Here is a 15,069-nt window from a genome sequence, read left to right on the forward strand (position 1 = left end):
CGTAACACTGGGTGTGTACTAAACGAGTGACTCCCCGTAACACTGGGTGTATACTAAACGAGTGAATCCCCGTAACACTGGGTGTACACTAAACATGGGAATCCCCGTAACACTGGGTGTGTACTAAACAAGTGAATGCCCGTAACACTGGTGTATACTAAACAAGTGAATCCCCGTAACACTGGGTGTATACTAGACGAGGGAATCCCCGTAACACTGGGTGTATACTAAACGAGTGAATCCCCGTAACACTGGGTGTGTACTAAACGAGTGAATGCCCATAACACTGGTGTATACTAAACGAGTGAATCCCCGTAACACTGGGTGTATACTAGACGAGGGAATCCCCTTAACACTCGGTGTATACTAGACGAGGGAATCCCCGTAACACTGGGTGTATACTAAACGAGGGAATCCCCGTAACACTGGTGTATACTAAAGGAGTGAATCTCCGTAACACTGGGTGTATACTAAACGAGTGAATCTCCATAACACTGGGTGTATACTAAACGAGGGAATCTCCGTAACACTGGGTGTATACTAAACGAGTGAATCCCTGTAACACTGGGTGTATACTAAACGAGTGAATCTCCATAACACTGGGCGTATACTAAACGAGGGAATCTCCGTAACACTGGGTGTATACTAAACGAGGGAATCCCCGTAACACTGGGTGCATACTAAACGAGGGAATCCCCGTAACACTGGGTGTATACTAGACGAGGGAATCCCCGTAACACTGGGTGTACACTAAACGAGTGAATCCCTGTAACACTGGTGTATACTAAACGAGTGAATCCCCGTAACACTGGGTGTATACTAAATGAGAGAATCCCTGTAACACTGGGTGTATACTAAACGAAGGAATCCCCGTAACACTGGGTGTATACTAGACGAGGGAATCCCCGTAACACTGGGTGTATACTAAACGAGTGAATCCCTGTAACACTGGGTGTATACTAAACATGGGAATCCCCGTAACACTGGGTGTGTACTAAACAAGTGAATGCCCGTAACACTGGTGTATACTAAACAAGTGAATCCCCGTAACACTGGGTGTATACTAGACGAGGGAATCCCCGTAACACTGGGTGTATACTAAACGAGTGAATCCCCGTAACACTGGGTGTGTACTAAACGAGTGAATGCCCATAACACTGGTGTATACTAAACGAGTGAATCCCCGTAACACTGGGTGTATACTAGACGAGGGAATCCCCTTAACACTCGGTGTATACTAGACGAGGGAATCCCCGTAACACTGGGTGTATACTAAACGAGGGAATCCCCGTACGTAACACTGGGTGTATACTAGACGAGTGAATCCCCGTAACACTGGTATATACTAAACGAGTGAATCCCCGTAACACTGGGTGTATACTAAATGAGTGAATCCCTGTAACACTGGTGTATACTAAACGAGTGAATCCCCGTAACACTGGGTGTATACTAAATGAGAGAATCCCTGTAACACTGGGTGTATACTAAACGAAGGAATCCCCGTAACACTGGGTGTATACTAGACGAGGGAATCCCCGTAACACTGGGTGTATACTAAACGAGTGAATCCCTGTAACACTGCGTGTATACTAAACGAGGGAATCCCCGTAACACTGGTGTATACTAGACGAGTGAATCCCCGTAACACTGGGTGTGTACTAAACGAGTGATTCCCCGTAACACTGGGTGTATACTAAACGAGTGAATCCCCGTAACACTGGGTGTATACTAAACATGGGAATCCCCGTAACACTGGGTGTGTACTAAACAAGTGAATGCCCGTAACACTGGTGTATACTAAACAAGTGAATCCCCGTAACACTGGGTGTATACTAGACGAGGGAATCCCCGTAACACTGGGTGTATACTAAACGAGTGAATCCCCGTAACACTGGGTGTGTACTAAACGAGTGAATGCCCATAACACTGGTGTATACTAAACGAGTGAATCCCCGTAACACTGGGTGTATACTAGACGAGGGAATCCCCTTAACACTCGGTGTATACTAGACAAGGGAATCCCCGTAACACTGGGTGTATACTAAACGAGGGAATCCCCGTAACACTGGTGTATACTAAAGGAGTGAATCTCCGTAACACTGGGTGTATACTAAACGAGTGAATCTCCATAACACTGGGTGTATACTAAACGAGGGAATCTCCGTAACACTGGGTGTATACTAAACGAGTGAATCCCTGTAACACTGGGTGTATACTAAACGAGTGAATCTCTGTAACACTGGGCGTATACTAAACGAGGGAATCTCCGTAACACTGGGTGTATACTAAACGAGTGAATCCCCGTAACACTGGGTGTATACTAAACGAGGGAATCCCCGTAACACTGGGTGTATACTAGACGAGTGAATCCCCGTAACACTGGGTGCATACTAAACGAGGGAATCCCCGTAACACTGGGTGCATACTAAACGAGGGAATCCCCGTAACACTGGGTGTATACTAGACGAGGGAATCCCCGTAACACTGGGTGTATACTAAACCAGTGAATCCCCGTAACACTGGGTGTATACTAAACGAGTGAATCCCCGTAACACTGGGTGTATACTAGACGAGGGAATCCCCATAACACTGGGTGTATACTAAACGAGTGAATCCCCGTAACACTGGGTGTATACTAAACGAGGGAATCTCCGTAACACTGGGTGTATACTAAACGAGTGAATCCCTGTAACACTGGGTGTATACTAGACGAGGGAATCCCCGTAACACTGGGTGTATACTAGACGAGGGAATCCCCGTAACACTCGGTGTACACTAAACGAGTGAATCTCCGTAACACTGGGTGTATACTAAACGAGTGAATCCCTGTAACACTGGGTGTATACTAAACGAGGGAATCTCCGTAACACTGGGTGTATACTAAACGAGTGAATCCCCGTAACACTGGGTGTATACTAAACGAGTGAATCTCTGTAACACTGGATGTATACCAAACGAGTGAATCCCTGTAACACTGGGTGTATACTAAACGAGTGAATCTCTGTAACACTGGGTGTATACTAAACGAGTGAATCCCCGTAACACCTGGTGTATACTAAACGAGGGTATCCCCGTAACACTGGGTGTATACTAAACGAGGGAATCCCCGTAACACTGGGTGCATACTAAACGAGGGAATCCCCGTAACACTGGGTGTATACTAGACGAGGGAATCCCCGTAACACTGGTGTATACTAAACGAGTGAATCCCCGTAACACTGGGTGTATACTAAACGAGTGAATCTCCGTAACACTGGGTGTATACTAAACGAGGGAATCTCCGTAACACTGGGTGTATACTAAACGAGTGAATCCCTGTAACACTGGGTGTATACTAAACGAGTGAATCCCTGTAACACTGGGTGTATACTAAACGAGGGAATCTCCGTAACACTGGGCGTATACTAAACGAGTGAATCCCTGTAACACTGGGTGTATACTAAACGAGTGAATCTCTGTAACACTGGGTGTATACTAAACGAGGGAATCCCCGTAACACTGGGTGTATACTAAACGAGGGAATCGCCGTAACACTGGTGTATACTAGACGAGGGAATCCCCGTAACACTGGGTGTATACTAGACGAGGGAATCCCCGTAACACTGGGTGTACACTAAACGAGTGAATCTCTGTAACACTGGGTGTATACTAAACGAGTGAATCCCTGTAACACTGGTTGTATACTAAACGAGGGAATCTCCGTAACACTGGGTGTATACTAAACGAGTGAATCCCCGTAACACTGGGTGTATACTAAACGAGTGAATCTCTGTAACACTGGATGTATACTAAACGAGTGAATCCCTGTAACACTGGGTGTATACTAAACGAGTGAATCTCTGTAACACTGGGTGTATACTAAACGAGTGAATCCCCGTAACACCTGGTGTATACTAAACGAGGGTATCCCCGTAACACTGGGTGTATACTAAACGAGGGAATCCCCGTAACACTGGGTGCATACTAAACGAGGGAATCCCCGTAACACTGGGTGTATACTAGACGAGGGAATCCCCGTAACACTGGTGTATACTAAACGAGTGAATCCCCGTAACACTGGGTGTATACTAAACGAGTGAATCTCCGTAACACTGGGTGTATACTAAACGAGGGAATCTCCGTAACACTGGGTGTATACTAAACGAGTGAATCCCTGTAACACTGGGTGTATACTAAACGAGGGAATCTCCGTAACACTGGGCTTATACTAAACGAGTGAATCCCTGTAACACTGGGTGTATACTAAACGAGTGAATCTCTGTAACACTGGGTGTATACTAAACGAGGGAATCCCCGTAACACTGGGTGTATACTAGACGAGGGAATCCCCGTAACACTGGGTGTATACTAAACGAGGGAATCGCCGTAACACTGGTGTATACTAAACGAGTGAATCCCCGTAACACTGGGTGTATACTAAACGAAGGAATCCCCGTAACACTGGGTGTGTACTAGACGAGGGAATCCCCGTAACACTGGGTATATACTAAACAAGGGAATCTCCGTAACACTGGGTGTATACTAAATGAGGGAATCCCCGTCACACTGGGTGTATACTAAACGAGGGAATCACTAACACTGGGTGTATACTAAACGAGGGAATCCCTGTAACACTGGGTGTATACTAAATGAGGGAATCTCCATAGGTAGCGCTGGGCGTATACTAAATGTATGAATCCCTGTGAATCTGGGAATACCGTGTATATGCTGAATACGTAAATCCCCATAGCATTGTGTTTACACTGCACATTAATTCCATAGATCGCCATAGCATTGGGTTTATTCTGTAGCTTAGTGTACCTGTCGGACTGTAACTAGATTCAGTTTAATTATACCCATCAGTGGCTAACTAAAGAAACATAGAAGATAGGAGCAGGAGTAGGCCATTCGGCCCCTCAAGCCTGTTCCACCATTTAATGAGATCATGGCTGATCATCCAAACTCAGTACCCTGTCTCTGCTTTCTCCCCATATCCCTTGATCCCTTTAGCCTTAAGAAATATATCTAACTCCTTCTTGAATATATTTAATGAATTGGCCTCAACTGCCTTCTGTGGTAGTGAATTCCACAGGTTCACCACTCTCTGGGTGAAGAAATTCCTCCTCATCTCAGTCCTCAATGGCTTACCCCTTATCCTTAGACTGTGACCCTGGTTCTGGACTCCCCCGCCATCGGGAACAGCCTTCCTGCATCTAGTCTAGTCCTGTTAGAATTTTATAAGTTTCAAAGAGATCCCCTCTCATTCTTCTAAACTCTAGCGAATATAAGCCTAATCGACCCAATCTCTCTTCATACGTCATTCCTGCCATCCCAGGTATCAGTCTGGTGAATCTTCGCTGCACTCTCTCCATGGCAAGAACATCCTTCCTCAGATAAGGTGACCAAAACTGCACACAATACTCAAGGTGTGGTCTCACCAAGGCCCTGTACAACTGCAGCAAGACATCCTTGCTCCTGTACTCGAATCCTCTCGCTATGAAGGCCAACATACCATTTGCCTTCTTAACCGCCTGCTGCACCTGTATGCTTACCTTCAGCGACTGGTGCACAAGGACACCCAAGTCTCGTTGCACTTCCCCTTTTCCCAATCTATTGCCGCTCAGATAATAATCTGTCTTCCTGTTTTTGCCACCAAAGTGGATAACCTCGCATTTATCCACATTATACTGCATTTGCCATGCATCTGCCCAATCACCCAACCTGTCCAAATCATACTGGAGCTTCTCTGCATCCTCCTCACAGCACACACGCCCACCCAGCTTTGTGTCGTCTGCAAACTTGGAGATATTCCATCTAGTTCCCTCGTCTAGATCATTTATATATATTGTGAATAGCTGGGGTCCTAGCACGAATCCCTGCGGTACCCCACTAGTCATTGCCTGCCACTCGGAAAAAGACCCATTTATTCTAACTCTTTGCTTCCTGTCTGCCAACCAGTTCTCTATCCAAGACAGTACCTTACCCCCAATCCCGTGTGCTTTAACTTTGCACGCTAATCTCTTATGCGGGACCTTATTGAAAGCCTTCTGAAAGTCCAAATACACCACATCCACTGGTTCTCCCTTATCCTACCAGTTACATCCTCAAAAAATTCCAGTAGATTAGTCAAGCACGATTTACCTTTTGTAAATCCATGTTGACTTTGTCCGATCGTGTCACTGTTTTCCAAGTGCTCTGCTATTACATCTTTTATAATGGACTCTAGCATTTTCCCCACTACCGATGTCAGCCTTACCGGTCTATAATTCCCCGTTTTCTCTGTACCACCTTTTTTAAATAGTGGGGTTACATTAGCTATCCTCCAATCCATGGGAACTGTTCCAGAGCCTATAAAATTTTGGAAGATGACCAGCAATGCATCTACTATTTCTAGGGCCACTTCCTTAAGTACCCTAGGATGTAGATTATCAGGCCCTGGGGATTTATCGGCCTTCCATCCCGTCAATTTCCCTAACACCATTTCCCTACAAATACTGATTTTATTCAATTCCTCCCTCTCATTAGACCCTATGTTTCCTGACATCTCTGGGAGGTTATTTGTGTCCTCCTTTGTGAAGACAGAACCAAAGTATGTATTTAATTGGTCTGCCATTTCTTTGTTCCTGTAATGAAATCTGTTTGTCTTGATCCTGTATTCGTTTTGCACTCATGTATATTACCCTCCCTCACTGTGTATAGTTTCACTTCCTCTTTCCCGACTAACCTGGGAGGTTCCAGGTCTTGGCTCTTGGCTCCGCCCCTGACTTCTCTTACATAAAGATCCCAGGATCTGTATGACTCATTCCTGTGAACCAGTCGGCGTGTTGAGATGTTAGCTCTGATCTTAGTGATTAAAAGCCACCTTGTTTAAGTCTATAACTTCTAGTTTTGTGGTTATTGAAGGCCCATCAATTTTAATCACTAAAGAATACTAGGATGGATCGACTCCTAAAACCAGAGCGTCTGGACTTGGATCCACATTCTGCTGAAGCATCAAATCAATTTGGACACTGGCTCAAATGCTTCGAACTCTTCGCGGGGGCCTCATCCGCTAGCGAGGTAGATAAACTGAGTCTACTGACTACTCGCGTAAGTCATCGGATTTATTCGTTTATCCGGGACGCCACCTCTTACACGGAGGCCATCACTATCCTGAAAGCCCAATACCAGAGGCCGGTAAACGAAGTGTACGCCAGACATCTGCTGGCTACACGCAGGCAGCGACCAGAGGAATCAATGGACGATTTCCTACAGGGCCTAAAGGACCTGGTCCGGGACTGTAACTGCAAGGCCGTGACGGCCAACGCGTACTCTGACGAATTGGTCCGCGATTCCTTCATCACGGGCCTCAAATCGAATTATATCCGGCAGAGACTGCTGGAGAAGGAGGTCCTGGACTTAAAAAAGGCAGTGGCCACTGCGCAATCGCTGGACGTGGCCCAGAAAAACTCTGACTCTTATTCTTCCGGCCATGCAGCCCTCACCGCCTCGTGTGCGCCGAGGGGGCCGCCATCTTGGAATCAGCCATCTTCCCCATCCAGGTCTCAGACCAGCTCTACGCCGCCGGAGTCCCCACACAGAAGTTCACCCAGGAGTCCTACTACAGCGGCAATGTCTCGAGGCCCGAAATGCTACTTCTGCGGCCAGGCCAAGCACCCCAGACAACGATGCCCAGCGAAGGACGCTATATGCTTCAAATGTAAGAAAAAGGGACATTTTAGCAAAGTCTGCAGGGGGAATCCGATTTCCAACTCCATCACCGCCTCGTGCGTGCCGTGCGGGCCGCCATCTTGGGATCCGCCATCTTTTCCTGACTCAATGGCCGCCCAGGGCCCAACAGTGGCTTCGATCACGGTGGATCAATCCAGGCCACACCCATTGACAAAATCCATGATGGACATACAGATAAACGGGAATTTAACGAAATGTTTAATTGACTGTGGGAGTACCGAGAGTTTTATCCACCCTAGCCTGGTACGGCGGCACTCATTAACGGTAACCCCTACACGGAGCAGAATTGCTATGGCTGCTAAGCCCCACACTTCGGACATTTTGGGCTACTGTGTGGCAACACTGACTGTAAAAGGCACGGACTACAAGGATTTTAAACTCCTCGTGATGCCAGAACTCTGTGTTAATGTAATCTTGGGCCTGGACTTCCAGTGCCACCACGAAAGTGTCACGCTAGCATATGGCGGGTCCCAGCCGCCACTCACAGTCTGTGGCCTATCAACCTTAAAAATCAGCCCGCCCTCTTTATTCGCTAATCTCGCTCCGAACTGTAGGCCCATAGCGACCAAAAGTAGACGGTACAGTCTGGAAGACAGACACTTTATCAAGGCGGGAGTGGACAGACTCCTGCGGGAAGGCATTATTGAATGCAGTACCAGCCCGTGGCGTGCCCAAGTAGTCATAGTTAAAAATAGCGAAAAGAAACGGATGGTAATTGACTACAGCCAGACTGTTAACATTTATGCCCAGCTGGACGCCTACCCTTTACCCCGCATATCAGAAATGGTCAACCAGATTGCGCAATACCGAGTCTTCTCGACTATCGACCTCAAATCCGCGTATCACCAGCTCCCCATTAGAACGGAGGACCGCCCATACACCGCCTTCGAGGCGAACGGGCGCCTCTACCATTTTCTCAGAGTGCCCTTCGGAGTAACAAATGGGGTCTCGGTCTTCCAACGTGAGATGGACCGCATAGTTGACGAGAATAAACTACAAGCTACCTACCCCTATCTGGACAATGTCACTATCTGCGGGCACAACCAGCAAGACCACGATCTAAATCTTGCGAGATTTTTTAAAACTGCCCTAAAGCTGAATCTAACCTACAACGAAGACAAATGTGTCTTCAACACAACCCGTCTCTGTATCCTCGGCTGTGTGGTGGAAGATGGGGTAATTGGACCAGACCCTGACCGATTACGCCCCCTAAAGGAACTGCCCCTGCCACACAATCCCAAAGCTTTAAAAAGGTGCCTGGGATTTTTTTCGTATTCTGCCCAATGGGTGCCCAATTACTCTGATAAGGCCCGACCCCTCATTAAATCGACGTCCTTCCCACTGTCAGCTGAAGCTCGGGAGGCTTTCACCAGTATTAAACAGGACATTGAAAGGGCTGCAGTGTGTGCAGTGGACGAATGCATTCCCTTTCAAGTCGAAAGCGATGCGTCAGACTTTGCCTTAGCTGCGACCCTCAATCAGGCTGGGAGACCTGTGGCCGCCTTCTCCCGAACCCTTCAGGGACCTGAAATCAGGCACTCTTCTGTCGAGAAGGAGGCACAGGCTATAGTGGAGGCAGTGCGGCACTGGAGACACTACCTAGCCGGCAAACGTTTCACCCTGCTCACCGACCAGCGGTCGGTGGCTTTCATGTTTAATAACAAACAAAGGGGGAAAATCAAGAATGACAAAATACTCAGGTGGAGGATCGAACTATCCACGTTCGACTATGATATTATGTACAGGCCGGGAGCCCATAATGAACCCCCAGACGCCCTATCGCGGGGAATGTGTGCCAGCATTCATACGGACAAATTACAGGGTCTCCACAACGACCTCTGTCACCCAGGGGTCACCCGACTATACCATTTTATAAAGTCCCGCAATCTGCCCCACTCCATCGAGGAGGTCAGGGCAATGACCAGAGCCTGCCGCATCTGTGCGGAATGCAAGCCTCGTTTCTACAGGCCTGACCGTGCACACCTTATCAAAGCCACACGGCCATTCGAGCGCCTAAGTCTGGACTTCAAGGGACCCCTTCCCTCTGCCGACCGTAACGTATACTTCCTCAATATCATTAATGAATATTCCCACTTCCCCTTCGCCATTCCCTGCCCAGACATGACCAGTGCCACGGTCATCAAGTGTCTCTGTAATCTATTCTGCATGTTTGGCATGCCGAACTACATACACAGCGATACGGGGACGTCATTCATGAGTGACGAGCTGCGCCAGTTCTTGCTCTCGAAGGGGATAGCCACTAGCAGAACCACTAGCTACAACCCCCGGGGTAATGGGCAAGTGGAAAGGGAGAATGCTACTGTTTGGAAGGCTGTCACGTTAGCCTTAAAGTCAAAAGGCCTTCCGACCTCCCGCTGGCAGGAAGTCCTCCCAGACGTGCTCCACTCCATAAGGTCTCTGTTATGTACTGCCACTAACGCTACCCCTCACGAAAAGATGTTCGTTTTCCCCCGGAAATCCACCTCGGGCATATCTCTACCCGCGTGGCTGACGTCTCCGGGGACAGTACTATTGCGGAAGCACGTGAGAGGCCATAAAACGGACCCCCTTGTGGAAAAGGTACAGCTCCTCCATGCAAACCCTCAGTACGCCTATATCGAATACTCTGACGGGCGAGAGGACACTGTTTCCATAAAAGACCTCGCTCCCTCGGGGAGCGGAGAGAACGATGGGAGACTACCCGATGAAGACCTACACTACAAAGAGACAGGACGCCCAGAGATATCAATACCCAACTTTAACCTGGAGGACACTGCAGATAACCTGGAAGACACTGCGGAGGCCCGGACAGCGGAGGAACCAGAATCCACTCCCCTAGAGGCACCCCAACCGGCTTTGCGCCGATCACCGAGAACTGCAAAACCTCCTGACAGACTCACTTATACCAACTTTTAAGAAACATCACCCCGATGGACTAAATCTATAGAAGGGGTGAATGTAATGAAATCTGTTTGTCTTGATCCTGTATTCATTTTGCACTCATGTATATTACCCTCCCCCACTGTGTATAGTTTCACTTCCTCTTTCCCGACTAACCTGGGAGGTTCCAAGTCTTGGCTCTTGGCTCCGCCCCTGACTTCTCTTACATAAAGATCCCAGGATCTGTATGACTCATTCCTGTGAACCAGTCGGCGTGTTGAGATGTTAGCTCTGATCTTAGTGATTAAAAGCCAACTTGTTTAAGTCTATAACTTCTAGTTTTGTGGTTATTGAAGGCCCATCAGTTCCCCATTATAAATTCCCCTGATTCTGACTGCAAGGGCCCTATGCTTGACTTCACCAATCTTTTTCTCTTCACATAGCTATAGAAGCTTTTACAGTCCCTGCAAGCTTACTCTCATAATCTATTTCCCCCCTCTTAATTAATCCCTTTGTCCTCCTTTGCTGAATCCTAAACTGCTCCCAATCATCAGGTTTGCTGCTTTTTCTGGCCAAATTATATGTCCTCTGCTTGGATCTTATGCTATCCCTAATTTCCCTTGTTCGCCATGGTTGAGCCACCTTTTTTGTTTTATTTTTATGCCAAAAAGGGATGAACAAATTCTGTAGTTCATCCATGCGATCTTTAAATGTTTGCCATTGCCTACCCATCATCAACCCTTTAAGTAACGTTCCCCAATCCATCCTAGCCAACTCGTGCCTCATACCATCGTAGTTTCCTTTATTTAAATTCAGGACCCTAGTCTCTGAGTCAACTACTTCACTCTCCATTTTAATGAAGAATTCTATCATATTATGATCGCTCCTCCCCAAGGGACCTCGCACAAGATTGCTAATTAATCCTTTCTCATTACATAATACCCAGTCTAAGATGGCCTGATCTCTAGTTGGTTCCTCGACATATTGGTCCAGGAAACCATCCCGTATACACTCTAGGAATTCCTCCTCCACGGTATTGTTACTAATTTGGTTAGCCCAATCTATATGTAGATTAAAGTCATCATGACAATTTTATCAATGATAATCCTTAAATTCATTAAAATTCAAACTCTAAACGTGAAACACCCTACAAGCCACAGGTCAGGAGGGCCTTTGTATTATGAAGACTTCATAGTATCATAGAATGATAGAACAGTACAGCACAGAAGGAGACCATTCAGCTCATCGAATCTGCACCAGCTCTTTTGAAGAGCAATCTAGTTAGTCCCACTCCCCTGCTCTTTCCCTGTATCCCTGCAATTTTTTCTCCTTCATGTATTTATCCAATTCCCTTTTGAAAGCTACTAATGAATCTGTTTCCACTACCCTATCAGACACTGCATTCCAAATCTTAACCACTCTTTGCGTAAAAAAGATTTTCCTCATGTCGCTTCTGGTTCTTTTGCCATTCACCTTAAATCTGTGCCCTCTGGTTTTTGACCTTTTAGCCTTTGGAAACTTTATTTACTCGATCTAAACCCTTCATGATTTTAAACACCTCTATCAAATCTCCTCTTGGCCTTCCCTGCTTTAAGGAGAACAACCCCACCTTCTCCAGTCTATCCATGTAACTGTAATTCCTCATCCCTGGAATCATTCTAGTAAATCTCTTCTGTACCCTCTCCAAAGCCTTCACATCATTCCTAATGTGTGGTGCCCAGAATTGGACACTATACTCCAGCTAGGGCTGAACTAGTGTTTTATATAGGTTTAGAATAACTTCCTGGCTCTTGTACTCTATGCCTCTATTTATAAAGCCCAGGATCCCATATGCTTTATTAACTGCTTTGTTAACCTGTCCTGCCACCTTCAGAGATTTGTGCACAAACACCCCCAGGTCTCTGTTCTTGCACCCCCTTTAAAATTGTCAGTGTATTTTTTCTTCCACCCAACTCCTCATCCTATGTTGGTGGTGTCCCATTGCTTCGGACTGTTGCAGGCCACCTTTTGACTTCTATGGGTGGTTTCCCTTTTTTAACCATCAGAAAGATCAGTGGCGGTCTGTATAAGGGGCGATCGACCCTCAATGCCTGTGTTACACCTGGGCAGCAAGTTGGAAAATCTACCCAAGTAATTCTTTAGTGCCTGACCCGATGTCGAACTTCGGAACAGAATTGGGATGGAGATGCCAAGAAATGGAGAGGGAAAGGGGGATGTGACCATGCAGCTGCAGCTCTTTGTGCCATGGTTAACGTTGTTTGAAATTGAGGAGGAAATGTACAACTGTTTTTCCCCCGTTCTTTTATGTCTTTAAAGTAGAGTTTTAATTAGCTCCATAAGTTAACATAATAATGCTATTAATATGTAAACGGTTTTGCCACTGAATGTAACCACAGAGGATAATTGCATCTTTTAATCATTTACTGATCAAATTATCACTTCACACGCTTGGTGGGATGGTTTGAATAGTGATATTATCAGAGTGTTGCACAGATAATTAAGTTCTGTCAGATGGCGACGCAGAGCAAAAGACTTGTCTGGCCAAGTAGAGAGGGACAAACAATGGGGCAGTCACTTCACTTCACTCGCTCCCCACAGCTCTTGGCAACTGGACCGGGAAACCGGTTGCTTGGTATATGATGCAAGGAGAAAATAAAATGCCTTTAAAGATGGGAGGAAAAAAGTTAAATTTAGCAATTTAATTTAAAGATTAATGTTTTCAATTTATTATAAAGGCAGAAAAAATGCTGGAAATACACAGTAGGTCAGTCATCATCTGTAGGACTTAACATTTCAGGTGGAACCCTGTATCAGAACAGATGAGTGGTCCCATCCGAAACCTTAACCTGCCCTGTTTTTTTCCCATCCCAATGCTCAGCAACCTGCTATGTATTCCCAGCCTTTTCTGTTGTTATTTTGGTGTATTCACAGGTATTTTCTCCCCTTTTTTTCTCTCTGGCGTTCTGACCTAGTTAGTTTGAGGCGGTTTATGGAAGTGAGGCTGAACAAGCAATAGTATAATGTGTGCACCATCTTTCTGAATGACTCCCAGGTAACCACGACTATTACAGCGCTGACATCACCAACTGGTTTAAGCATCTGCAGACGTTAAATATCCGGCCGCTCCACAATGAACATGTCAAGATTTACAGCCCCCCTGAGAACAAGAACTGGTTCTGTCTGGCTGGGGTTGATGACATCGAAGCAGAGATGTTACGGTAAGTTCTTCATTTTTCCACACTGGCACTGTGTACTCCGCCCTTGTGGAATGTCTTCCAAAGGCTTGGAATGCAACAGCTTTTCTGAGAAAGTCAAACACTCTGGCACTCTGTAGCTGTCCTCCTCCCTCTTCCGAACGATCAAAGAGTAACGTGCAAAAAGCAAATGGGAAGCTTTTATCATTTTCCCCTTTACCAATAATCAGTGGCTTGTTCACTGAATCTCGATGGAGGATTGTGTACGGACAATCAGAGTTTTGTAAAAGTGGAGTTTTGTTAAAGTAGAATTTTGTGGACATCCTTTTCTTGACTGTTGAGGTTTTAAGCCACAGGCTTTATGTTTATTCCTGTATGATTCAGACTTCCTACTGTTAAACAAAGGTAAACATTGCAAAAAAAAAGCACAACTTTGGAGGTTCTATTTATATATTTTTTTCTGTGAGTGAGTGGTTAAGAGGACAGACATAATGCCATTAACCCACAGGATGGAATGGAAATAGAAAGCAATGAAGTGACAAAGTGGAGGCCTGTAACGATCAATAACATGTCATTCTATAGTGGACACTAGGTGGAGCCGTACAGCTGTATATAGCTGTATGTATAAGACTACACTACCCAGCTGTATGATATTAAGACTACATTACGCATGAGGCACTAGGCTACCCACAAGGCAGCAGTCAAGATGGAAGCCTCCACAGATACAGTACCTAGTCCACATGTGCTCAATAAAAGGTCTAGCAAAAGCTAGCTGTGTTCATAATAAGAATGTCCAGTTAATAATGAACATAACATGGTACCAGGGTGGTGAAGATCTGTTGAAAATTGTGAAAAGCGACATGGAGAATTTGAAGCCACCAGAGCGTTTGAATCTCACAGAAAAAATCGACTACAACTGGCAGACTTTTAAACAGCAATTCAAACTCTACATTGCAGCCATCGGATTCGGTACGAAGCCAGACGCAAGGAAGATAGCGTTGCTGCTTACGGTTGCAGGCCCACAGGCGATAGAGGTATTTAATACATTTGTATTTAATCCAGCGGAGAACAGAGAAAAATTAGAAGATGTGCTAAAAAAATTTGATGCACATTGCTCTCCCAAAAAGAATGAGACGTATGAAAGATACATCTTCCGTTCTCGGACACAGCAACAAAATGAGACTTTTGATAGCTTTATAACTGATCTGAAACTGAAAGCACAGACATGTAATTTCTCTGAGCTCAAGCATCCATGATTCGTGACCAGATTGTGTTTGGTATTCAT

General features: G+C 45.9%; 1 protein-coding gene across 2 annotated transcripts in view; it reads left to right on the forward strand.

The window, feature by feature from the left end:
• tmppe (transmembrane protein with metallophosphoesterase domain) overlaps positions 1–15,069 on the forward strand; it is a 40,175-nt gene that overhangs the window by 5,286 nt on the left and 19,820 nt on the right. For both annotated transcript variants that reach the window (XR_015078800.1, XM_085991264.1), the window contains exon 3: positions 13,643–13,808. Coding sequence is in view for 1 of the 2 variants with exons in the window: in XM_085991264.1 (XP_085847390.1) it covers positions 13,643–13,808 (166 nt within the window). In the remaining variant the exon portion in view is untranslated. The remainder of the gene's footprint in view (positions 1–13,642; positions 13,809–15,069) is intronic.

Source organism: Somniosus microcephalus, chromosome 6, assembly GCF_052327205.1.
Source record: "Somniosus microcephalus isolate GS21.2 chromosome 6, FLI_Smic_1.0, whole genome shotgun sequence".
Taxonomy (NCBI): domain Eukaryota; kingdom Metazoa; phylum Chordata; class Chondrichthyes; order Squaliformes; family Somniosidae; genus Somniosus; species Somniosus microcephalus.